The sequence below is a fragment of the Myotis myotis genome, unplaced genomic scaffold (genome assembly GCF_014108235.1).
Source record: "Myotis myotis isolate mMyoMyo1 unplaced genomic scaffold, mMyoMyo1.p scaffold_m19_p_10, whole genome shotgun sequence".
NCBI classification, from domain to species: domain Eukaryota; kingdom Metazoa; phylum Chordata; class Mammalia; order Chiroptera; family Vespertilionidae; genus Myotis; species Myotis myotis.
The window spans coordinates 25,990,549-26,017,418 of NW_023416314.1; the positions used below are offsets into that span (position 1 = coordinate 25,990,549).

The 26,870-nt window shown below is 37.5% G+C and overlaps 1 protein-coding gene across 3 annotated transcripts; it reads left to right on the forward strand.

The window, feature by feature from the left end:
* Positions 1–3,909: 3,909 nt before the first annotated feature.
* CHORDC1 (cysteine and histidine rich domain containing 1) lies at positions 3,910–26,777 on the forward strand. Of its 3 annotated transcripts, XM_036324715.1 has the most exons (11): positions 3,911–4,111; positions 8,781–8,830; positions 11,225–11,281; positions 12,630–12,787; positions 15,135–15,235; positions 15,884–15,942; positions 18,870–18,940; positions 19,879–19,984; positions 22,995–23,114; positions 23,562–23,624; positions 23,843–26,777. In XM_036324715.1, exons 1-11 carry the CDS (start codon positions 4,048–4,050, stop codon positions 23,987–23,989), a joined length of 996 nt encoding a protein of 331 aa, XP_036180608.1. In that variant the 5' UTR covers positions 3,911–4,047; the 3' UTR covers positions 23,990–26,777. The 3 variants fall into 3 exon arrangements, with proteins under 3 accessions (XP_036180610.1, XP_036180608.1, XP_036180609.1); XM_036324716.1 differs by lacking the exon at positions 23,562–23,624 and having other exon boundaries at positions 3,912–4,111; XM_036324717.1 differs by lacking the exons at positions 22,995–23,114; positions 23,562–23,624 and having other exon boundaries at positions 3,910–4,111.
* Positions 26,778–26,870: the final 93 nt, after the last annotated feature.

Consider the following 26,870-nt stretch of genomic DNA (forward strand, 5'->3'; position numbering starts at 1 on the left):
GGGCAGCACTTGAGGCTCTCCACGGGACCAAGACATGGATCTGTGACCCTGTCGGGCGGGGGGCAGTGCTTGAGCCTGTCCGCGGTCCCAGGACCCGGATCCGTGACCCTTCCCGGCGGGGCAGCAGGTTGCACAGGGGCGGATTGGCCGGGGTTGGGCAGGGCAGGACACCTGGCTTCCACCCAGCCTCAGTCACTCTGGGCAGGTGAGCAGCGCAGAGAGCCTCTGGACAGGGGAGGCAGGCCTGTGGAGGGCAGCCTGTACTCCCCACATGGCGGTGGTGACAGCTGTGAGTGTGCCAAGCGGAGCCTGCAGTCTGAGCTGAAGTAGCGCCTGCAGGCCATCAGCGCCCAGGAGTGGCTGCGCAAGATCCGCCTCCTGGCCCAGAAGGTGCAGGATCGCAAGGACAGCCACCGTGGCGGGACAGACTGACGTCCTCCTGGTCGCACCACGGGGGTTTGCAGATCTGCAAAGCCAGAGGCCTCTGGTGTGCACATCCCCCCCCTTGGCGTGCGAACATCCCCCAGTACACTGTCACCCTCCCGCGCCTGCAACAGTTGCAAACCAAGGTGTGCACAAGTTCCCCCCACCTCTCCACTGCACTTCCATCAACCCAGCATGCCTAACACCCCCACAGGATGTGCACACATCCCCTCTGATGTGCTCACGTTCTTTGGAGAGTGTCTGGGTGCTCTGGGTGCTGAGGGTGGGCGCCTGTGAGATGACAGTGAGAGGGCGGAGTGGTGATGCCCTGTTCCCACGGAGGCCAGTGCAGCTACGAGATCACCTCTAGGGGTTTAATGCAGGTGCTGAGGCGGGAGCAGATGCAGACAGACACACCTGGTGGGCATGGGAGGCCCTCGCTGAGGTGCCTTCGGTCAGCGTTCAAGATCAAGAACCCAGAGGCAGAGAGGAATTCCGTCCTCTCAGTGAAACAGTGGGATAGTCGGGGTGACTGTAGAGGAGGAATGTGCACTTTGGGTGCTAGCACCCATGAGTGAAGGCTGCCCTGACTGAGCCTCGCTTGCTTGGGGCCTAGCGCACTCCAGCCGGGCAGCGGATGACAGGACGTGCTTTTCCGAATTAATGAGAGAAAACGTTGATTCGCCTGCTGCCCACGAAGGTGGAAAGTGAAGTGGGGAGACATGTGGGGAGTGAGCGAGGTTCCCTGTCTGGGGGTTCCAAATCTGCTGTTGGTTTTTTTCACCGCTGACTAGAGATATACAGGGTGTCCCCCCAAAATGTATACACACTTTGAATACCTACTAATTCTAATGGTTTTAAGCATAAGAAAGAAACAACAATGGAGCTGTTATCTGTTAAAAGTGTGGGCACAAACAGGTAGTTGGACATTCCCTGAGGGGTCTCAGATTGGAGAGGGTGAAAGCCAGCCTGAGGGGCCCTTCCCCCACCCCCACCCCAGTGCACGAATTTCATGCACGGAGCTACTAGTATTTAAATAATAAATAATAAAGCTAGGCATCAGAGTGGGAGACTAACATGTAAATGTTACATTCTTTAACAAAGTAGAACAAAACATAAAGTGAAAGAGGGAAGGAAAAAAGAAAAGAACAATAATCTCATAAACTCTTTATGGTAGCAATTTTCAACCTGTGTACTGGGGGAAGGGGTCAGGCGCTGGAATCAAAGGCTATGTAAATTATGTATGTTACCACCACAGTTCCTGTATTCCTGGTACCTGGTAATCCAACAAGTGCCTAGGGTTGAAAAAGAAGAAGAAAAACAAAAAAACCGGTAACACTGAAAATAAATTTATCAAAGAGTTATTTTAGTGATTTAGTACTTATTGCTGGGTGGTGGAATCATTCTGGATTTTATTCTTAACATATCTCTGCATTTTCAAATTATCTATTATAAGCAATTATAACTTTCTGATTTTTACAAATTATGGTTGAAAAAAATTGACAATAAATATTAAAACCATTTGCTAAGAATCCTAATAATGTAACAGAAATGCTAGGATACTCAGACAATAGATTTGGCCACAATCAAAATTACTAAGTTTCTCCATTTCTAATTGTGTAAGACCAATTCCTATGGTTTATTCCTTGCATCCATGGCTGGCAAAATTGCAAACTGGTATCATCTTTTGGAAATTAATTGGCAATATGTACCTTTAAAATATCTAACTTATTTTAAAAGGTTTATGCCCTTTACCCCAGTCCTGTATTCAACAATTATTTTGAGGAGTAATCTAAAAAAAGAAAACAACATACAGTAAGTTTATTGTCGAAGCTTATGTTCAATAAAGAAAGTTGGTGAAATTAAAGGAAGAATGGTTATAATTCAGTTATTCAAAGGAATATTATTTCATCATTTATAACGAAACAAAATAGAAAAATCCTCATGTTAGGTTAAATGAAGAATACAACATTGTATATATCTATGTTGGAATTACTACATTACTTTTTTTAAAGGATCTTCTTTTTTATTTATTTTTTAATATATTTTATTGATTTTTTTTTTTTTTTTTTTTTTTTTTTTTTTTTTTTTTTTTTTTTTTTTTACAGAGAGGAAGGGAGAGGGATAAAGAGTTAGAAACATCAATGAGAGAGAAACATAGATCAGCTGCCTCCTGCACACCTCCCACTGGGGATGTGCCCACAACCAAGGTACATGCCCTTGACCAGAATCGAACCTGGGACCTTTCAGTCCGCAGGCTGACACTGTATCCACTGAGCCAAACCGGTTAGGGCAAGGATCTTCTTTTTTAAAAATATATTTTTATTTATTTTTAGAGGGGAGAGATAGAAATATCAATGATCAATGATGAGGGAGAATCATTGATCGGTCTGCTTCCTGCATGCCCCTCACTGGGGATGGAGCTCGAAACCCCCGCATGTGCCCTTGACCGAAATCGAACCCAGGATCCTTCAGTCCGCAGGGCTACTACATTACATATAATATGTCTAAATATAAAGGGGGGAGGAGAACATGTAAAAACTCTTTTTTATTGCGGGGCGGGGGAGGGGGACGGAATTCTGAGCTGATCTCTCATTAACACACTTGGGATCACTAAAAACATGGTATAGCTTTCTACTTCTACTGAAAAACTACTATTTTAATATTGTTACCTAAAAGCGTTGGGCAGGTATCCAAGTCGGAGCTAGAGTCCTAGGCGTGTGCCTGCTAGTGTATTACTATGCGATTTACAAGGCGCTTGATGAACTCTCACTAGAGGTCCCAAGGTTGAAGGATCAGGTACTGACAAACTAATTAAATGGAAACTCGCATGAAAGAGCAACAGTTACCCCCGGTCTTGGAGCAATAGCGACCATTTCCTGCACTGCCTTGGATCCATTCTTTTCTTTGATACCCTGGTCTCTGAGCGCTTTGCATTTGCACAGCGGCTTGACCCCAATGACTCAGTTAGTAAAATCGCTCCCACTGCCCACAGTTCTTCAGAGCTTCAGAATGAAGACGACGGACACACACACACACACACACACACACACACACACACGGGAAGCGTGGGCCACCGCTCCTCTCATCCATCACTGAGCAACCTCGCCCCGGGCAGAGGATGCAGGAAAATCGCACGACTCTGCAGATCCTCTCCAGCATCTGGGGAAAACCAGGGACAACGGTGTGTAATTGCAGTCTTGGGGGTAAGAGGGCAGTGTCTGCGGAGTCACCCGCAGCCAACAAGGAGCCACGAACAGCTGGTCCCTCCCTCGGACGCCCGGGCTTTCCGCGATCAACGTTTCTCCGGTAACAGCGGGGCTCACTTCCCAGCCTGCAGCTCCCGCCGCCACCGCCGGAGTCTGACCCGGACCAGTGGCAGCCCCGCCCCCGGCCGAAGCCCCGCCCCGGCCGAAGCCCCGCCCCTCCCTCTTCCTCCGCCCCCGCACCCCCCATCTCTGCGCTTGCGCGACCGGAAAATTCGCGAAGGTTCCCGACCCGAAAGCGGCCGTTTCCGGAAGCCGGCTGCCGCCCTGCAGACCGAGCTGTGCTTGCGGCGGGACCTGTCCGCGCACCGCCCTGCGGCCCCGCCGTTGCTCCCGCCTCGGGTCGCTGGGCACGGAGATGGCCCTGCTGTGCTACAACCGGGGCTGCGGCCAGCGCTTCGATGCCGAGAGCAATTCCGACGGTAAGAGAAACGCGCCAGCCTGCGCTCCCCGCTCCCCTGCACCCGGGGACGCCCGCGGGCCACGGTGCCCTGGGTCCCCCCGCGAGCCGTCGCCGCGCTGCCCCGATCGGGTCCCCCCCGGGCCCCCTGGCAGCGCCTCCCACGTGCGCGGAACCCTCGGCGGGAGCCTGTGTCCGCCGCCCGCACCCCGGGGCGGCTTTCCCCGCGGCCGCAGGTGTTTCCCGGCCGCTCACTGTGTAATTGACCTGGAAGTGAGAACACCTTGACCTGCAGCCGCGTCTCTTGGAGGAAGCAAAAGGCAGCCCGGCGCCCCGGTCTCCCTGGGCGGTCGATCTGCAGTGATTGTTTGTGTGTGTGTGTGTGTGTGTGTGTGTGTGTGTGTGTGATTGTGTGTGTGCGTGCGTGCAGAGGCGGGGGGCCTGGGCCGTGGGCGGGTGAGCCCCGCATTTCAGCTCGGCCTGGTTGTATCGGTGCAGAAGTTTATTTGTCTGAAGGCCGGCCTGCGGCGTGTCTGGTAGACTTACTTTTCTGTAAGTGTGCTTGGTCAGGAACATTTATTCTCTATCTCCTAAGATTGGATACATCCGCCCCGGTGGGCGGTACAGCTGTGGTCGTGTTGGGTGTTTTTGCCCTGGCTTTTCCATTTTAGTAACATGCCCTCTCGCCCTGGTCGGTGTGGGTCAGTGGTTAGAGCCTCGCCCCGGGCACCGAAGGGTCGCGGGTTCGTTTCCCGGTCGAGGGGCACGTACCCGGGCGGCAGGTTCCCTCCAGGCCCCTGTCGGGGCGCGTGCGGGAGGCTACCAGTGGATGTGTGTCCCCCCCCTCCCTCCCTTCCACTCTCAAAATCAATGGGAAAAATCACCTCCGGTGAAGACTAACCAAAATGAATGAAATAACATGCCATCTTATGGATAAAGTGATCGAATTAACTCCACACGCCAACGTGTAGCATTAAGGATGTAAAGTAAAAGTTAGTCACTAGACTAGAGGAAAAATAGAAAGTGATCAACGAACTTGAATTTTGATGGGCCAATGGGATAAAAAAGTGATTTGGCTATTTGAATATTGAGGGAGGTGACACTTATTCAAACTCAGCTCTAGCACTTAGTGTGTGTTTTCTATGTGCCGGACATTATAACATTATCTCATTTTAATTTTCACAACAACGCTGTGAAGTAGGTATTACTCAGAGAGGCTGAGTTCAACACGGTAGCAACATGGTTCCACGTTGTGAAGGAGATTAAATTCCAGGTTTTTTAAAATAGTTTCCACCGCTGAGATCTCTAAAATATTTATCTTGGTGCCCAGGTGAATTGGTGACATCATTTAAAATAAGAGCGTTTGGCAAGACTCTCCAATCTTTGTACAATACTCAAGCGATTGTCGTTGACATTTTAATGATATTAACGTTCAGTTATTCAAGGGGGAACTTGTGAGAGTTCGGTGATGATATAATTGGGGAGTGAGGGGTTTGAAAGCCCTCTGCTATTGGCAGTCTCTGTGAAAAGTAAACTGTCTTGCCCTAACCTGTTTGCTCAGTGGGTAGAGCGTTGGTCTGCAGACCAAAGGGTCCCGGGTTCGATTCTGGTCAGGGGCACATACCTCGGTTGCAGGCTCCTACCTGGCCTGGGACCTGGTGGGGCTCATGCAGGAGGCAACCAATCGATGTGTTTCTCTCACATCGATATTTCTCTCTGTCTTTCCCTCTCTCTTCCACTTTCTGAAAATCAATGGAAAAATATCCTCTGGTGAGAAAAAAAAAAAAGTATGCTGCTTTAGTGTCTGCCTGTGTTCTACTTTAACTTAACACTAAATAATGGTGAAAGGCTGATGCTTGGTTGTACCAGACAGTATGTTTATTTATAGGGTGTTAAAAATAAGAGATACACCATTTTTTGGAAGTCAGCTCCGTGTGTGTCGAATGGTACAAAAAGAGATTGGGGGTGGGGTACAGGAAAGCCAGAGGAGTAGATCAGTGGTTCTCAACCTTGGCTGCACATTAGAATCACCTGGCCAGAAATCAGGATTTTTTTAAAAAGATTCCCAGATGATTCTAATGTGCAGCCAAGGTTGAGAACCACTGGAATAGACTGTCTCAAGGATCGTGTGATCAGCACCAAAATCAGCTGAGAGCGCCAAAAAGGTGCCTAAAGTTACTTGCTTTAGCAAAATGGGGATTATTTAGAGCAGAGGTGGGGAGCATTCAGCAGGCAGTGTAAGGCTCGAAAAATCATTTCATCTGGCCCTGCCAAGGCATTAGGGTGAGTTAATTAAATGTTTGACCAAATATAGCAGGCTAATTTTTAAGTTGATAATGTTGCCAAGTCATGAATGATGTTATAAATATCCAAATGGCCCTTGGCAGAAAAAAGGTTCCCCACCCCTGATTTAGAGACAGAATAAGTATTCCAGTAGGTTGATTGATAGAATGGAAAGTTAAGAAAAGGGAGATAGAGAGTAGAAGACAACAGCAAAGGGTGAACTGTGGACTATGTTGGGAGAAAGTTCTGTATAACGAGAGAGGTCTGACATGTACAGTATTGACTAAATAACAAGATTCTTCTAAGCTGATAGAACATTTCAGTTTGAAACACAACTAACTAAATGAGTGTTTTAAAGGAAGCCTGAGTGGTAACTTGCATATGTTAAACAGTTATTCCGGACAAAGCACCACTTCACAAGCAGCATTTCATTTAGTCCACATAGACGAGAAGATGGAAACAGCTGCCAAGAGGCAGGCCAGAATTCGAGCCGGGTCAGTTCCAATGTTCAAAGCCCTTGGCTCTTAACCACTACCATGTTGTAACTCCTTACGCATAAAGTATTACTTGGAGAAAACCTGGTAAACATGATACAAAAAGGCTAGAGAGGACATTGTCCATCTATTTGTTGCTTACTTTTGAAAACTGTTTTCCGATTCTGTTCATACTAGTTGTATGGTTAACACCTGACTGATTGCTGCTGCTATTCTGCCAAAACTGACCATTATTATGATACTGCTTCTTACTGTTATGCATTTATGCCCCTGACTCTCTAAATTTGGCATTTTAAACGTCTCTATTCACTACGTTGATTCCCCTCTCAATTTCATATCCCTCTGCACTTTCATTTCTACTTCGAACCTCCTTTTTTAGTCCTTAATTCCATTACTACCCTTAATTAATAGCTTCTTTCATATCCATGGGTTTATTTACTGTGTCATGAAAATACTTGACACTTTCTTGTTCTGTTTGCTAGCATAGTATCTCGATAACACCTGGTTACTAAGTTGGGGAACCATATTGGCTGTTAAAGAGGGGATAGGGAGATTTCCATAAGTACCAGTATTTAATCAACACCAGGAATGAAAGGTTGTAACAATTGAAATCCAAACAGACATGAAGGTTGAGCAAAACATCTTATAAGAAAATTACACAGGTATGGAACTGACCTGCTTTTTTCCTAGGCTCAATAAGTGTGTCTGTCTATTATGTGACTTTTTTTAAGCGTAATGGTCCGTACTGCAAACTGTACTAAAGCCCATTTTTATGAGAGAGTTGGGTAAAAATTGGTGGTGCGATGAAGAAAGGTATAAGGAAATACAGAATAACAATCGGTGAAAATAGACCAGGGGTGGGCAAACTTTTTGACTCGAGGGCCACAATGGGTTCTTAAACTGGACCGAGGGCCGGAACAAAAGCATGGATGGAGTGTTTGTGTGAACTAATATAAATTCAAAGTAAACATCATTACATAAAAGGGTACTGTCTTTTTTTTTTTTTTTTTTTTTTTTTAGTTTTATTCATTTCAAACGGGCCGGATCCGGCCCGCGGGCCGTAGTTTGCCCACGTCTGAAATAGACTGTAGAACTTCAGCTTCTTTTTAATGAGGTTCATCTCTAAGAATTGATACCTGTTTATGAAAGTTAAATTAGAAATTAGATATTACAACAGTTTTAAAACTTTTGAACCTATTCTTCTAAAATATCTTTTTGCTATTTCATTCCTGCCCTAAGATTATCTCATAGGTAATCTTAAAGTTTGATAGTATTTTTATAAAAACAGAATTGAAAGATAACAGTCAAAATCTTGGAGCTTAAAGTTTTGGTACTAAAATTTTACTACAAAGATTAGAGGAATATAGAATGTAATTTGTTATACTTGAACAATTCTGCATTATTTTTACCTATAGCTATCACACTCCTGAATTAGAACGTTATTACTATTTTAATATAATGTTATATTAAGCACTGTGTGCCATGCATCATATTTGAGCATTAGTGAATTTTTAAAGGAAAAGTATTACCTGCATTTGGAAAGAAAATGTTAACACCTGAGCACTAACAGGTTTGGCTCAGTAGATAGAGCATTAGCCTGCAGACTGAAGGGTTGAGGGTTCGATTCTCCTTAAAGGCATGTACTTAGATTGTAGGCTCAATCCCCTGCCCCTGAGGCAACCAATCAATGTCTGCCTGTCTGTCTGTCTCTCTCTCTCTCTCTCTCTCCCCCCCTCCTTCCCTCTCTCCTCCCTCCCCCCTCCCTCCTTCCCTTCCACTCTTTCTAAAAATCAATGGGAAAATATCCTTGTGTGAAGATTCACAACTACAATAACCAAATGTTAACACCTGACAGAAATAACGTTATTTCTTTATTATAAAGTAGTATTTTTTTTCTTCTCTGTTTTTGGCCAGATGCTTGCACATACCACCCAGGTGTACCAGTCTTTCATGATGCATTAAAGGTAGGAACTTGATATATTTCACCCTCTTTGTATTTATAGAGTAAATTTAGAGCTGTAATGCTAAATATATATTTTCTCATCTTTTGTGACTCTGCTTTCTTAATGACCATTTTGGGATGATTTAAGCAAGTACCCCACTAAATGCAGGGGCAGATCTTTTCCAGTTATAAAATTGTTATTGCTATCCTAACTCATTTTCTATACCCCTCACTTCTTCACTTTTCCTAATTTTGAAGGGAAATGAAAATAAGTTTTGAATCCTAATCTCAATCTGTCAGACAGCTGCTGTCTAATAAGAGCAGATCTGATTTTAGGAAAGATTGTTATAAACACTTAATGGTGCCAATCTCGGGACAGGAATGTAACTTTAGAGTGAAAGTCAACAGGAAAGAGATGCCACCTATTTCCCACCTGTTCTTTGATCTGGAGAAATAGTGAAATAATAGAATGTTGTTTGTCCAGGCTTTTCATGGTGAGTTTTTTGGCCTTTTAAAATGTATGATAACATGGTACATTTCCCATTCTATATCTTAAAAAGAAAATGTTATAGCATGGCTGCCATGGTTTTAGGTGTGGCTACTTGTTCTTAGGAACATTAACAATCTCCTTGAATGTTTAAATATTGTTGATCCCTTTGAATTTCTAATTATACCTTTCAGAGAGTATAATCTTTTTTGATGTTTATCTGTTTGATAGCCAACTATAAACAAAGATGTACAAGCAAATAGCAAGTTTATGTTATTCTGATTAGTTCTCAGTGAGGGAAACGGAACAAATAATAGCGGAAATTGAGACCTGACTCCTCCTCATGGCTTTTTAGCCTTTTTACAAACTTGTAAGGATGGAAACTGGGAAAAAAAATTTTTTTTTCCAGGAGTGACGGATGCTTTAGCTTTCCTGGACTACCATTTATTCTAAGTTTAGTTTTCTTGCTGTATGTTTTTCTTTTTTCTTTTCCTTGATGTTTTCTTCCAATTTATTAACCATAGTCATACTTTGCTTCTCAGTCTTCAACTTCCTACTTTCTCTCATTTTGTTAATTCACTCCTCTCCCTTAAATGTTACCTCTATGGCTTCTACAACATATTTCCATTTATGTGTGTAATTGGCAACTGCAAACTGGTGGACCCTTATTCCAAAAATAGCCTGCCCCTCAATCTTGCTCCTGCTAGATATCACTAACTTTCCAGTCATTCAGTCCATCACTCTTTTTTACTAAACATTGTCAATTATTCTGATTAATTAATGTTAATGATTTTACTTTGAAGTACTTTATTTCTCTTTATTCCAATCCTACTGTTTATTGTCTCTATAAACATTTTCTTGAAGACCTAGACTTTCTAAGACTACTGGATTCACAGCTCAGTAGATTTTAGACAAATTAAGTCAATATAGTGTCTACTGTTGCCAGTTTTATAGTTGATCAAGTAAGATGTTAAACATTGCAGTAACAAAAGAAAGAACATTTTAATATTCAACTTAGAAGAGGTATATTTAGAGAAAAGGACAATCCTTCCTAAGAAACAACAGGAACCTTATACTCATATACTTAAATTTATCCTTCATTTTTTCTCATTTTACTGAGGACTACCATGGATCCTAGATTGGCATTTGGGAACAACAAGTCTATGTAATCTATGTAGACCAGTATCCCCAGCATATACTAGATAAAATTCTTCATATGTAATTAAGACAGTAAAGCCTTTTCTTGCATGGAATATCTTCTCTGATGACTATATTATTAATGCTATTTAAACCCTCTATATAAGGTTATAGTAACTCTTCATCTCTATCTCAATTTAGAATAAAAAAGAATTACATTTCAAAATAAAGGAAATGTATTAATTTTTTTCTTTAAAAAAAAAAACAAAATCAAAACACCTCTAAGTGCATATTGTGAAAAAAATCACTACCAAATTCTTCAAGCAGTGTATTTGGATGAGAGGGGTGGTGTGAGACCCAGATGGGTATGTGCAAAGCTGGCCCTTAGTCTATATTTCAGACCTCCAAAGTCTTGCTGCCTTTTTATTTCCGCATTCTCTGTACTACATTGGAATTAAACATCAAGTCATTTTTTGATGAGCAGTTGATACTTTGTTCAGAAGTTAACACAGTTGATAATAATTTCTATATTTTTATGTTTCCTGACTGAAAAGATCATTTAACCTTCAAAGATCTAACAATGCTTAGGTTACTATAACTATTTCTCTGGTTTACCAGATTTTTAAAATAAAGCACTTCACTTTATTTTTAAGAAATTTTTGAACTACATAAATATAGATGCAAGTCACTTCAGGATTCAAGAAGATAAGTACAAGTAGAGTATTTTACTGGGTTGTGGTTCTCATGCAAATACGGTTTTCAGGTTTGTTTTTTTTCTCTCCTGTTTCATAGGGTTGGTCTTGCTGTACGAGAAGAACAACGGATTTTACTGATTTTTTAAGCATTGTAGTAAGTACTAAATTTTTTCTAGATTATCTCCTGAAGAGTGCATATTCTGCGAAGCTCCAGATTTAAGGAGTCTGATTTCAGACGAGGCCCTGTTAACTTGCAGATCATTTTTTTTTTTTTAATGGAGCTCACCTCCCTCCTAGAGTCTTAAAAAGTAGGAATTTATCTACCTGTTCTAGAGATTAAAATTTCAAGTTTCCCATTTTGATTTATGCTTGATGTAAGTAGTCCTAAAGGAACATCAGGAAGATGGAAGACGGTAGGTAACAATTTAATGCATTTTCAGTTAGGAACAATACATTTTTATCAAGTCAAAGATACCATGGAAATGTACCATTATTTTATATATTTGTAAGAAAGGAAACTAGAGCTGTTAATTGATGTGTCATTAATATTATGGTTTCAGAGATGTTAAAATGTATGTATGGCTCAGTGGGATATGGAAAAGGTAGCTAGCATTTATTGAATGTTTGCCACCTGCCACACGTGCCACGTTTTCTATTATTTTATTTAGTCCTCTCAAAAAATATCTTACCATTATCTCCTGTACTGATGAGAAAACTGAGATTTCAGAAGATTAATTAATTTGTTCAAGATCATGTAGCTAGTTAGTATCAGAACTGGGAATCAGATTGAGGCCCTTTTTTATAAATAATTTATAGAATTCTCTTTGTGAGATCTCCAGAATTTGTTTCCTATTAACAAGAAGTTTGTGCTGTATGTTTAATAGTTAAGTAGATATTTATGAAATGTTATTCAGAAGCTTTTTTTAAAAAAAAAATGCATTATTCAGATATAATATCTATATATATATAAAAGGCTAAGTGACTGGCCAGTAGCTATGACTCACACTGACCACCAGGGAGCAGATGCTAAATGCAGGAAGTGCTGAGCGACAGCAACTTTGCAGAGTTCCCTCTTGCACTCCGAGAATCCTTGGGGGATGTCAGACTGCAGGTTTCGCCCAGATCCCTGCAGGCCAGGCTGTGGGACCCCAGCTGCTGGAAGGATCCCGCTCACTCTGCAGACGCCCTTCCAGCCCTGGCGCCACCCCAGGTGTGGCCAGCTGGGGAGGGATTTTGGGAGGTGTGTCCATCTGGTCTCACACAGTCCCGCTCCGCCAGCCATGATCTAATTAATTTCCTTTCAGTGTGCACAAATCCGTGCACCGGGCCTCTAGTTTACAAATAAAAGCAGATTTGGAGTCTTATTTTTAGTTTCTTAAAATAAGTCAGTATGATAAAAGTGAACAAGAGGACTTATTAATAAAGAATTAAAAATAGTATTTTTATCAAGGCATGTGAAATAGATGAGAGGGCAACTCTTAATGAATACCTTTCACTAACAGGGCTGTACAAAAGGTAGGCATAATAGTGAAAAGCCACCTGAGCCAGTCAAACCTGAAGTCAAGACTACTGAGAAGAAAGAACTATCCGAATTGAAACCCAAGTTTCAGGAGCACATCATCCAAGCCCCTAAACCAGTAGAAGCAATAAAGAGACCAAGGTACATGCTTTTCAGTTGTATATTTTTGTCACACTTGAATAATAGCATTTGTTCTTAGTATTATGGATTTGCATAATTACATTTGTAACAGTTGTTTGGGTCACCATCTTTTTTACCATTTGGTTTTCCTTTAGATAGATCTTTTATTTTTATTCCTCCTCAACTTGAGGCCCTGTACACAGTAAACTTAATTGCAGAGTTGGTCACTGTACCATCATAGTTATGGTGGGTGGAGGAGCCACACATCCGTCTTGTGCCTTGGCTTATGTCTTTCTCACTGTGACATAGTGAGATTCTGTACAGGAATTGCCCTTTTCATCAGTTTGAGTTGAAAAAGAACTTAGAGGTCTTCCTTCTCGTTTTCTTTACTGTTTCTTGAATATCTTTTAGGACATTCTTGACAGAAAAATTTTTAGTTCCCTTTCAAATTTAGTAAAGAAGAATGTCCTTTTATTTCAAAGGGGTCTATTATATTGCTACTAGATCAGTATGTGATTTTCACATTGAGCCAAAGTCTCTTTTTTATTTGTCTATATTTTGTCACTTAGAAGCCTAGTGCCATCTTTTACTTTCAGATGCCTGAAACTGTTAATCTCATTATTACTGACTTTGATTTAGATAGCATTTCTGTTAAAGTTTTTAATGTATTTGATTTAGATAGGATATCTGTTAAAGCACTTTTGCTCAGTAGGATTATATAGATTCTTCATACTCACCTAGACTCAATCTTACATTCCTGCACATGCATATGGGGTGCCGCTGTTACACCAGGGCTTTTCATGTTGCACTTGAGTACTGAACTGTTTTAGAACCAAAGTACAAGAATCAAAAAATGGATTGGACTTTGGCCTCAAATAAGGCTCCTGTTGATATTTTATTTACACTATAGACTTAGGGTTTCCCAGCTTTTCCTTTATTGATCTTACTTAAATTTATAGCATATTGAATTATATCAGACCAAGATAAGAACCCCAAGAGACTTTTTGAATATTTGATTATTTAAGCAAACTACTTAGAATGAGTTTTATTCTAACTTCACCTTATTAAAAATCATGAGACTTTATCAAATGCCTTGCTTGGCAGTCTAAAAAGTTTTTTTTTTAATTATCAGAAAAATACAAGAATTGTTGCATGACTCCTTAAGTATTACAGTGTACTTATAATACCATAATTGTCAATATGAGTTACTATTTTCTTTAAATAATGGACTACTACTAATTTTACTTTAGAGGAAGTGAGATAAATATTTTATCCTAAATTTGGTGGTATTGTAGAGATTTTGAGGTTTTTATGTACTTTGTTCATGGCCTCCTACATCAGATACGGATATAGAATGAATAACTTAGGATTTATAATTTTATTCCTGCATTTATTGATAGTCTTAATATCTATTGAGTGGCCTTAAACAGATCGTACATACGTCACTTAATCATATAAAATTCTAGGGGTTGCTGTACTGTTGTTTTTTTTTAAATATATTTTATTGATTTTTCACAGAGAGGAAGGGAGAGAGATAGAGTTAGAAACATCGATGAGAGAGAAACATCGATCAGCTGCCTCTTGCACATCCCCCACCGGGAATGTGCCCGCAACCCAGGTACATGCCCCTGACCGGAATCGAACCCGGGACCTCTCAGTCCGCAGGCCGACGCTCTATCCACTGAGCCAAACCGGTTTCGGCAAGGGGTTGCTGTACTGTTTTATTAACTCTACTAAAGTTGCCTGTTGATACATCTGAATTTATAGATAATATCAGTATCCACACAAAGTGAATTATCTTCACCAGTAGGAATATGATTCACTTAGTACATATTTATTGCTTGTTTATTATATACTCAACATTTTGCTTAGGCATGAAACATAAAAGTACATCATGGTCCCTTTCTTGGGTACACACACCTTGACAAACTTGGATTGCCACTCTTTATTTCCTTCCCATTAGCCTGTTGGTTAATTTATTCTGTTGGCAATACCATGATTATTTGAGACTTAATATTTTAATATCAGAACCTTTTCTGTTAAAACTTACACATGTTCATACATTATAGCAGTTATTTGGAAAAACTTCTCCTGGCTGGTGTGGCTCAGTTGGTTAGAGCGTTATCCCATACACCAAAAGGAGGCAGGCTCAATCCCTGGTAGGGCCCTGTGAGGAGGCAACCCATCGATGTTTCTCTCTTTCCCTTATTCTCTCTAAAAATCAATTTAAAAAATTTATAATGGGAAAATCTTGATTTACACATGATTTGGCTTCTTTCCATAAATAGGCTCGTAAATATATTTATTTTTAGTACAAATAAATATTTTAGTACATCAATGATTATAATAAAATTTCACAATTCTCCAGCCCAGATGAACCAATGACAAATTTGGAATTAAAAGTATCTGCCTCCCTAAAACAAGCACTTGATAAACTTAAACTGTCATCTGGGAATGAAAAAAACAAAGGTAAGATTTTGTTTTGTATGTTGCAATTATTTTTTGTATAATTAAACAATTATCTAAAAGCAAAAGGAGCTGTATAATTTACTGAATATAAATATAAAAAATATATATGTAGCACATTGTAGTAAAGAACTTACTTGTTTTTTAAATGCCAGTAATAACACAGAATGGGTATGTGGTTTATTTAAAAAATTAAATTATTTTTCTTCTTCATTATTTTTTAAACAGTAAGATAAATTTCTTTGATGATTGTAAATGTTTCCTTGTAGACTAGATAAAATATATTCTCTGACCTATACTTGATACCCATGGGAGGAAAGTACCCTTTCATGATTTCTCTTTCAAACAAGTTAAGATATTGGATCTAATACTGAATTAAGAATAGAAATGTGTCCCATAGCTTTTTAGAGATATCGGTAAAACCTAATCACAATAGTCGGCATATTAGCTTTTTAAATACACAAAAGATCACATAGAAAACTTAGTTACCTAAAATGCTTAATTGCAATTTATTTAATTTTAATATGTTCATTTTTTGTAATTAAATTATTTTTTAAAAATATTTGTTTTATGGAAATGGTTACTTTTTAAGAATGGTACTACAGTAAAGTGCTCTGTTTTAATGTTTCTCGTTTGATTTTTTTGTTTCAGAAGAAGACAGTGATGAAATTAAGATTGGGACTTCATGTAAAAATGGAGGGTGTACAAAGGTATTTATTGTAAAATTTGTGTTGAGTCATGGAAGTAAAATATTAATGTTGGGAAAAAGTGTAATTTCATAAATCAGTTCAACACACATTTGTTTGCCTATTACATGTTGGACACTGTACTATGACTGTGGCTTGTGAACATTGATAAGGGACTGTCTGAGGAGCATATCTGATAGAGTCATAGGATTAAATACAGTGGGGCCTTGACTTATGAGTTTAATTCGTTCCGAGACCGAGCTCGTTAACTCAAATTATTCTATCAACTCAATGCAAAAAATCAGCCGAGAGACAGCTGGTATCTCAAAAAACTCGTTAGTCGGGACACTCTTAAGTCAAGGCCCCACTAAAATCCTAATTTAGTCAGCACTCACTGAGAGTTTACTATGGGCCAGACATTGTTTAAGGTCTAGGAACATAGTAGATTAAAGCAGAAATCTCTGTTCTTGTGAACCTGATAGTCTAGTTTAGAGGAAAGAACAACAGGTAGATAATTAAAAAAATTCAGATAGTTATGAAGATAAGGAAATAGAAGGAAGCTATTTTTTTTATTTTTTTAAATATAGTTTACTGATTTTTTTACAGAGAGGAAGGGAGAAGGATAGAGTTAGAAACTCGATGAGAGAGAAACATTGATCAGTTGCCTCCTGCACACCCCCCACTGGGGATGTGCCCGCAACCGAGGTAAATGCCCATGGAATCAAACCCGGGACCCTTCAGTCGCAGGCCAATGCTCTATCCACTTAGCCAAATTGGTCAGGGCAGAAGGAAGCTATTAAAATTAGAATGTCAGGGAAATCTTTTATGAAGTGGTGACACTAAGTCAAAAATCTGAATTATGTATGGATGAGTTAAGTAAATCTTGGAGTAGACTCGGGAGTAGTATGTATAGAGTCTTTAGAGCTTGTCTGTTCAAAGAATTATGAGAAAGGTCAGTGGGGCTTGGACAAAGGTGTGTAAGTAAGTAGTGGAAAAGAGAGGTGGGCAACATTATGGAGGTCCTTAAAAGCCACAGTGAGGTGTTTGGGCTTTATTCTAAGTAAAATGGGTAGCTATTATCTGTTTTAAGGAGGGGTTTAAAAAATTTGTCTTTGGCTGCTTAAGTGGCAAATATAATGGGGCAAGAGTGAATTTGAAGAAGGAAATCTAGGATACTATTGTGGGAGACCAAGCAGTGAGACTGGAAAGTATGTTCTTTAGAAGTGGTTAAATGTGGAATGTAATCAGACATCTCAGTGAGGCTTTTCCCCACCTGTTCTATGTAAAATTGCATGCCCTCCAGCATTTCCACTCCTTTTTTTCTCCTTAGTCCTTAACACCTTATGACACACTACTTATTTTACGTATTTATTTTGCTAATGTTCCATCGAGCTTTCCATTCCCCTCCTTCCCTTAAAGTTTACAAGGAAATGATTATATTTGTTTTGCTCTTTGCTGTATTTTGAGTGCTTAGAGCAATGCCTGCCACATGGCAAATGTATGTAGAACGAATGATTTCTTGAAGTATTAGTAGGACTTGCTAATGAACTGGAAATGAAGGAAGGGGGCTTGTGTCTCTAGCATGTAGGTGGTTGGGGGAACATTGATGAAGAAAGAAGACAGGGTTAGGGGGAGCAGGTTTATAGTTTAGCCTCATGTTAAGTTTGATATCACCTTGCTCATTTAGGGATGGAAATATAAACATCTTCACAAAGGTAGAAGTAGTAGATAAATGATAATTCTTGGGGTAGGAGAGTCAGTGCAAATGGTAGGATAGTTAAGAAAGAGACAAAGAAGATGTCCTGGATGAATTTTGAAAAACAATGATAGTTCTGTAAATGGACAGAAAGGAAAAGGATATACAGTGGGGCCTTGACTTACAAGTGTCCCGACTAACGAGTTTTTCGAGATACGAGCCGTCTCATTGCCTAAAATCTGGTGGTGATCATGAGAAAAGTTATTAGCAAGTCAAATTGATATTTTTAAGTCAAATTGACAGTTTTTGATAGACTGAATATGATTGGAGGGAGAGGAAAAATCGAAGAGGACATACAGAATTTTGTTTTGGGAGATTGAGTTGATATGGTGCCATCAAATAAGGTCGGAAGACAAATAGGAGGTTCGTGAGGCAACGGTGATAAGTTCAGAATCCAACATACTGAGCTTCATGTACTTATGGTATACCTTTAGGAGATACACACACCCAGGACTTTGGATTTACAAAAGAGTAAATATACAGAATTTTTATTTTCTGTACTGTAGGTGGTTACAGTAAATATCAAAATAGAAAATAAACTACTGGCTGCATGTATGTTTTATTAACATAACTTTTTGTGAATTCATCTGTAGAGCCTTCACCTATAGCAGCAATGGGGTCCGGATCTTCCAGACAGATCCCGGGGGGGGGGGGGGGGGGGGGGGGGGGGGGGAGAGATACACACACACACACACACATATCTGCAGCTCATTTTACCCTTTATAGGGATAAGAAATCATCATTCTAGAACTTGCAGAATTGTTTACTAGGTTTTCCATATTAATTCATAATGCCCACACAGACTTTACTATGCACATAAATCATACTGTAACTAACTACATTTCTGATGAGATTCCTAATCTCTTGGTTTTAATATTCTGTAAATTTAAATACCTCAATATGCTTGAACATGACTTCCTACCCAAAGGTCTGAAAGCATATTAATACATCCTATTGCCTACTTTTCTATTTGCCTTTTTCATAGGGGACTGAAACGTAAGCCTATTCAAACAGGAATCATTTTTCATTTCTTATTGAAATGGCCTGGGTGAATTTGTGACTGTTCTAGGTTATGTTATTTCTTGAGCATTTTCATAGTTTATAAAGGTGCCCAATACTACAAATATGTATGAAATGTAACTTTGAGGTCTGAAGCTAATATTTTTTTTCTTTTTTTTTTTCTTTTTTTTTTTAGACATATCAGGGTCTACAGAGTCTAGAAGAAGTCTGTGTATATCATTCTGGTGTACCTATTTTCCATGAAGGGTAACTTATTAATTAAAACTTTATGGTAGAGGTTAGAAAAGTTAATATGCCTTTAAACATTATTTGCCATGCAGTAAATTAGATATTTTTATTTATATTGTGTAATCTTTACAATAATCTAGAAATGTGGGCTTTGTCTTTTTACTCATGAGAAACTGAAAAAGTATTACAGTTAAGTGACCATTGTGACTCAAACCTCATGTTTCTCATTTTATATTTTAATGTGATACCTATTTTAGCTGAATAGGTTTTTTTTGTTTTTTGAAGAACCATTCTGTGCATTGCAGGACATTTATAATTTTTTACCTAGGGCACTAATGACACCGACATTGAGGTGCGCAAAAAGCCATGCTTGTTTACAGCCCTCAGTTGAGAGCCTCCCATTATTTACCCGGTAGTTTATAGAAAAACTGTGTTGAAATCTTCCATTCTGTTTCCACTATTTTTCAGAAATCAAGCCCAAAGTTCTGTAATTTTTGCCTTCTCGTTTTAGATTTTTCTGAAGTATGTAATAGTGGGTTTCATTATTCACAATCCCAGTACTTTGGGATTGACCTTCACAGATGTGCAGACATTAGTTTTTAGTTTGTTTGCATGTTTTCATTTTCTTGGGTTATTAAAATGTGAGGATATAAACCTTTGGTCATAGCACACTTTGGTAGCTTCATGAGGACCCTGGAGCTATCAGTGAAAAGCTGATTTGTAATTTTGTGGTGTTTTTAAGCACCATTACTTAGGAGATCCAAAATTGTTATAATAAATGGCATTGTGGTTTTAGAATTATTAGTCTTTTGATAATATTAACTGGTTACTTAGATTTAAGATACTAAAGTTGCACACTTACTGATTTTTTTAAAATCACATTTGTCACTACGATACTTCTGGACTTAATTGGTTGTGAGATTTTATTTCTGAAATTTTTCTATGATAATTTAAAGGATGAAATACTGGAGCTGTTGTAGAAGAAAAACTTCTGATTTTAATACTTTCTTAGCCCAAGAGGGCTGTACAACAGGGAAACATATGTGGACGGCAAAAGATGCTGTAAGTAACCTTTTCAAGATAACATATTAAAGTATATTCATCTGAGTTATTTTTTAAATTCTGAGATTATCCTGTCTTTAGAGTAAAAATAAAAGTTTGTCTCTCTCACACAGTTTTGATGGGCCTAAAAACTAAAATTAATCTGAGTCCAACGCCCAGAGCATGCCCTTTGTCAGGATAGTCATTGTATATATTGATCCCAGTATATAGGTTTTTATGAAATAATTAAGCCTGGAGAAATTAGAGCATATTTTTCTGTAATTCCGTGTTTTATTCCCACTTTTTTAACAAAAATCACTTTTCTGTTCATTTGATGTTATCAATCATGTAGACCTCTGATTGTCTTTGGCTTCTTTAGAAGTTCATTCAGCCATTTACAGATGCACACACACACTTCATCTGGTGGCCAAAGAGGAGGATTGCAGACTTGTTGGAACTGTTTTGAATGCCTCTGCTTGCAGAAAAAAGAAAGCATCAATTCCTACTTCCCTAGACAGCTTTTTAAAAAGACTTGGGCTCTGCAAATAATTCCCCCAAATCCCAGTAAGCTGTAAGAAGGCAAGCAATTTATTGCTAAATAACTGTTGAATAGCTATTACTAATGTATTTTGTAATGTAATTAGATTTATGTGCTGCATTGGCACTAATAAATCGAAGGCAAACCTTTTCAGTATATGTCTTTTAACTTAAAAAGTAATTGTAAATTTTCCGATTGCTGTAGGGATTCATTTCTTCTGCATTTGAGTATTCTATATTTCCTGCCTTTTAATAGCACATGGCTGGAGGTTATAAATACACAGTGGGACAAAAGTAGGTTTACAGTTGTGATTACGTGAAACACAGAATTTATTCTTGTATTATTAATTAATTGTTGTATTATTTTCATATGAACAACTCTAAACCTTTGTCCCACACTGTATATCCCTCAAATTATAATTCATCAATCACAAAACTCCTAGGTGTGTTTTATTAGCAGAAAAGTGAAGCCTCCTTGTATTTTCTCCAAGGCCCAAAAATTTGAAAGATTTCGTTTGAAAAAATAAAACTTGTTTTTTATTATATGCAAAATTTTTCAGAATAGAACCCTTGATGAGATTTTTTTTGTAATTTAAATAGCTTTATTTTTCCTGTTTATAGAAAAAAGTAAGCAGAATTATAAAATTCTGTGAGAGAAAAGTTCAGATTGTTTAAAAATGTGCCATTTTAAGTGTGAAATTCAGTAGCCTTAAGTACATTCACAGTGTTAGGCAATCATCACAGCTATCTTTCTCCAAAAGTTTTTGATCCAAACAGAAACTCTATACCATTAAATCAATATCTCCCCATTCTGCTTCCTCCCCAGTTCATTGGTAACCTCAACCTACTTTTTATTTCTACAAATTAGTCTATTCCAGATATATAAGTGGAATTATTCGATATTTGTCCTTTTGTGTCTGGCTTATTATACTTGGCGTAATATTTCCAGTATTCATCCACACTGTAGCATGTTTTAATACTTCTTTTTTGTGGCTGAATAATACTCCATTGTGTGTGTGTGTGTGTGTGTGTGTATGTATATATCTCACACCTTGTTTATTCATTCATCTCTCCCTTCTTTTTAATATGTATTTTTTAAATTGATATCAGAGAGGAAGGGAGAGGGAGAGAAAGAAACATCAATGATGAGCAAGAAGCATCAGTTGGTTGCCCCTTTGTGCGCCCTCTACTGGGGATCGAGCCTGCAGCCTGGGCATGTGCCCTAATTGGAAATCAAACTGTGACAATCTCGTTCATGGATCAATGCTCAATGACTGACCCACTGCTGAGGCTCTTCATTCATCTCTTGATGGACACTTGGGTTGTTTTCACTTTTTTGCTCTTGTGAATAATACTACAATGAACATTGGCATGCAAGTATCTGTTTGAGTCCCTTTTTCAGTTATTTTGAGATATATCCAGGGTTTTCATTATTTTTTAATGCATACATATATCACATATTAAGTGTCTAAGCCAGTGGTCTAATGGCCAAAAAAAAAAAAAATGTAAGTGAAAAAAGTAATTTAAATTCAGTTAGTATAATTGTACCAAAATGTAAATATTGTTTTTTATAACTATAGTACCTCACAATTTCCTGCATTATTTGACTAATTAACCCTCATTTATAAAACAAATCACAATTTGTCTTTTTAAAATAGTTGCTGATAACAGTAATATACCACTGGCAGATAATAATTTCCACAATTATAATTAATCAAAATATTACTTCCAAAAATTCTCAACTTTTTCTGCATGTTATTATGAGAAGAAAATAATTATTCAATTACAAATAGTTATGCCCTAGCCAGTTTGGCTCAGTGGATAAAGCATCAGCCTGTGGACTGAAAGGTCCTAGGTTCGATTCCAGTCAGGGGCACATGACTGGGTTGCAGGCTCGATCCCCAGTAGGGGGCCTGCAGGAGGCAGCCGAACAATGATTCTCTCTCATCATTGATGTTTCTATTTTTCTCCCTCTCCCTTCCTCTCTGATATCAATAAAAATATATTTAAAACAAAACAAAAAAAACCAAATAGTTGTAAGCAGTCAATTATTTTTTTCCAAATTCCAATTTGTAGAAAATAAAGATTCCCATGCATGAGATTAATATATTATCTGGTTATACCACTAAGCAAATGTCTCTCACTTCAGTCTACAAAAATGTTTTTATGGCTGTACTTAATTTTAAAATTGGATAAAATTTTGTAGGCGTTCTTAAATTGCATTTTTTAATATGTTAATACTTACGGCTCTATAAGAAAAAAAATGGAAGGAATACATGTGTTCTCAAATCATAAAACTATAAAGATTCTTTGTGTCATGATATATTTTATTGTTCAAACTTTTTGATGGCAACTTTAGAAGTTTACTCTTCCAAGCATTAAAGCATTACATGATAATTTTTTCTCATTTAGATAGGTCTTCTTTAAAAATATTCCTCTTTTTAAGAAGTTACGTGGAACTTTGTAAATTCATAAAGTTTGTCTTATATTACAGGGGAAAAAAGTTGTTCCATGTAGACATGACTGGCATCAAACTGGGGGTCAAGTCACAATTTCAGTATATGCTAAAAATTCACTTCCAGAACTTAGTCAAGTAGTTGCAAATAGTACATTGGTAAGTACATAAAGATTTCTGAGTAAAAAGTATCTTTATACATTTATTCTTTATGTTGTTGTAATATTGTTCTTATTTGAACTGGCTTTAGGGTAAGATCTTTTCATCTTTCCCATTTGAAAAAATAGTTTGAAATTACTTTTACAGTAACTATTTTAAATGAAAATTTCTACATAATATAGTTATTTGAACCATTCTGGAGACACTGTAGTAACTTAGAAAATGTATTAAATAATATGGTACTTAGTTCTGTCAATGGGAAACTTCAGATAATTTTTCTTTTCTGTTAATGATGTTTTTCAGATAAAAAGTACAGTTGGCAATTTGTTAAAATGGCTTAAATGATTTTTATCAATATATTCTTATTTTCATAATCATTGTTTTATATCATAAACCTTGAGTTTGGATTTGATCAGTTATTCAGCTTTCTATAAATATCTTTTTCAGTTAAATGTACACATTGTATTTGAAGGAGAGAAGGAATTTCATCAAAATGTGAAATTATGGGGTGTAAGTATTATGAATCCAGCATAATAATTTAAAATACCGTTTGTATAATAAAAGGCAGTACTTTAGTAATTATTCTAACCAAAAAGTTGAAATCTAGGTATTTAAATGGCATTAGAGTCTTGGATTTTTTTTATTATTAAAATAGGTAAGACCAGTATTTTCCTCTAAGACTAACTACACTACCCAGGTTTACTTTAATTCTCTTTGATATTTTGCAGGTGATTGATGTAAAGCGAAGTTATGTAACTATGACTGCAACAAAGATTGAGATCACCATGAGAAAAGCTGAACCAATGCAGTGGGCAAGCCTTGAACTGCCTGCAGCCAAAAACCAGGAAAAGCAAAAAGAAAATAAAACAGAATAAATTGAGAGGGAATAAAAAGTTATTGCCTATTTCAGAATTCTTAATATGTGGTGAAGTAGTCGCTTGCTGCTGTAATCTCTTGTTGTTATAGTTGAATCTGGTATTTCAGGGTCAACAGTGTAGGTTCTTAAAAGCCAAAGTCAGTTTATCTTTTTGTGCCTCCTTTTATTTTTTATTTTTTCGGTTTAAGATTGATTATTCATTTCTCCTAATAGAACTATAGTTGTGTCCCATACTTGAAGAAGCTAGAAAATAGCTCATAAATAGAGTAGTTCTTAGTATAATATTGTGTTAAAAGATACATAAAGTATCATCTCTTTCTATTCCATAATTAGTAAAGCAAGATGGAATGTCAATTTTTTAAATAGTTTTTTCATGAGTTTGTGTTCCTATAATACTTGAAAATCTTTCTTTAAAAGTTAAAGCTCCACAATGTTTTTTTCCACTCCGACGGTTAATTTCTGTAGGAGGATTAATTGTGAGGTAGTGTAGTAACTACTTAAGAATATATGAATTGATTAATAAATTGCAATTTGTTTGCAACTAATTGCAAAAACTTTATATCAATACCTATATTACTTGTAAGGCTGTATCACTTAAGAATACAGGAAACATTATAAATAAAAAATATAGAGGTATGAATTTGTTTAAAATTCATCATTTTATAAGACTAAGCAATAATGTTAAATATCTCCTGATTATTTATAAGGTCTTGGTATGGTGTGATGGCTAAATTGTATCTGAATCATAGGCCACACCCTCTTAATATTTTTAATTACATATAAAGAGAAACTAAATATATATATCTGGCTTTCCTGATGGTAAACTATATAAAATTATAGAAGTACATTATGGAAATACACTAGAGTTTCAGAAAACTAAATATTTTAGCTTTGCTTTATGACAGCTATTACATGTTAAATAAAATAGCGTAATTGTTTTATTGGGGTTTTTTAGGCTTTCATGAACAGTTTGACAATTCTAAGTGATACAGTATTGATTATATATTGTACTTTATTAAATAAGTATCACAATATTAGATTGTTTATACTTATTGAACCCATTAAGGGATAGATTACTTTTTGAGGAAGTGCAAAGCTCACGAAGAAAATGAAGAAAAAATGTTATGAAGGCCAAAACTCTGGCAGAATTTTTGGGCATGAATCATGCTTGCATTGATTAAAATGATTATTTCCTAAGCCCTTTGAGTGGTCCTCTCCCCCCCCCCCCCCCCCCCAAGCCCTCACCCCACTCCCCTGGATGAATAGGATTTTTATCATGGAAAATTTGCTGAAATACAATTTTAGTTAAAGAGTTAGTATATCTCACTCTATAAATAACTATTAGATGTAGTTAATGTAATTGTTAAATGGCTTAGCTCTCTTACAAATAAAGATGTAAAATATGTCAACTATGCTTTCATGATACTAAAATACTCTGGCAAGAATATTTTGGCAGTAAAATTGGTTTCCAAATAGAGTATACAAGTGAATTGTATTTAAATTTTGTAAAGTTAGCTTTCATAACTTAGGAACCTGGGTTCAATAGGACACATGCAATCTTTATTGTTTAGGGGAAAGTTTGCTATTGTTTTGATTTGAGGTGATGAATTAATATACCCCTTTTTTATGTTTCCTTCTTTGAGGCTATTTTCCCCCAAACCCTATCTTACTGTGTTCTGTGTGATTGAACTATTATTTAAAGCAAGTGGATTATACACCTAAGAGTTAGTTACAAAGCACTGACTTTTGTATTATTTTTGGATACAGCATACATCTTTAGTCTGGTTACATTAGTGACCCTTCTGTTCTTCATTTCCATGAACCTCTGAATTTGCTGCCCAGATAAAAATCTAAATGATACTTCTCTTTAACTCATACATACATACATATAGCAACAGATTTATAATTAGGTAAAATGTGTTTTACTTTTTCAGTCTGTCAAAAAATTAAAAATGCTTAACTTTAAGTTATTTCTCTAGAAATAGACTTTGCCTTTCTCAGCATTTCAAGTAATTACTATAGCAAAGCAGTCAAAGCTAGGTTTATTATATACTTGGTAACTAATTTGACAGCTAAACTAACCATGGGAAACATTATTTTTCTTGCCTACCACTTTTGCTAGTATAAAGTAAGGTCCTAAGAAGTTGAGCTTTTATTTCTTTTCAACCTCTTATTTTTAGGTAAGTTTAGCTTTACAGAGGAGTTGCAAAAAAAAAGTACAGTGTTCTTTATATGTTATGTTAATCTTCCCTTTGTGTTAAACTCTTACATAATCATAAAACATTCACAAAACTAAGAATTAGTCTTGATATAATACTATTAACTAAAGTAGAACATTAATTTTGACCATCTGTTTTTAGAGGAACACTGTTAAAGGGTAGTTCTTGAGATGTATCCTAGTTTTTGGTAATTTAAGCCAGGAATTTATAAACCATTAAAAATATAAATTGAAATCAGTCTACCATAGACAAATGTGTATAGGTCAAAGGCATAACTTCTTGTTCTAACCATATACTGGCACAGGACTGTAATGATCTATTTTATTATTTAAATTTTATACCATCGATTTTAATTTTTATCATGTATAACTTCTTTTGTTTGGTTTTCATTAGACAATTCTTCAGCCATCTTATGGTAAAGAGAACCTTAAAGAATTCTTGAAAATACATTAAGTGACTTTCGATGATTGCTCTGCCACTGCTTTCTTTTAAAAAAATCAGTCATTCTCCAGTTTGAAAATGCTTGTCATGCATACACGCACAATAAACTTTTTAAAAACTCGTGTACAAGGTGTAATGTCAGTTTTAGGGCATTTGGGTATGTACTCTTATAACTTTTTTTTAACAGCCAGGTACTTTCAAGTTATCAGAACATTAATG

Coding starts and splice junctions, on each gene's coding strand:
- CHORDC1 (XM_036324715.1), top strand. CDS start 4,048: ATGGCCCTGCTGTGCTACAACCGGGGCTGCGGCCAGCGCTTCGATGCC. Junction 15,236..15,883: donor TGGGAATGAAAAAAACAAAG/GTAAGATTTTGT, acceptor TTTTTGTTTCAG/AAGAAGACAGTGATGAAATT. Junction 23,115..23,561: donor TAGTTGCAAATAGTACATTG/GTAAGTACATAA, acceptor TATCTTTTTCAG/TTAAATGTACACATTGTATT.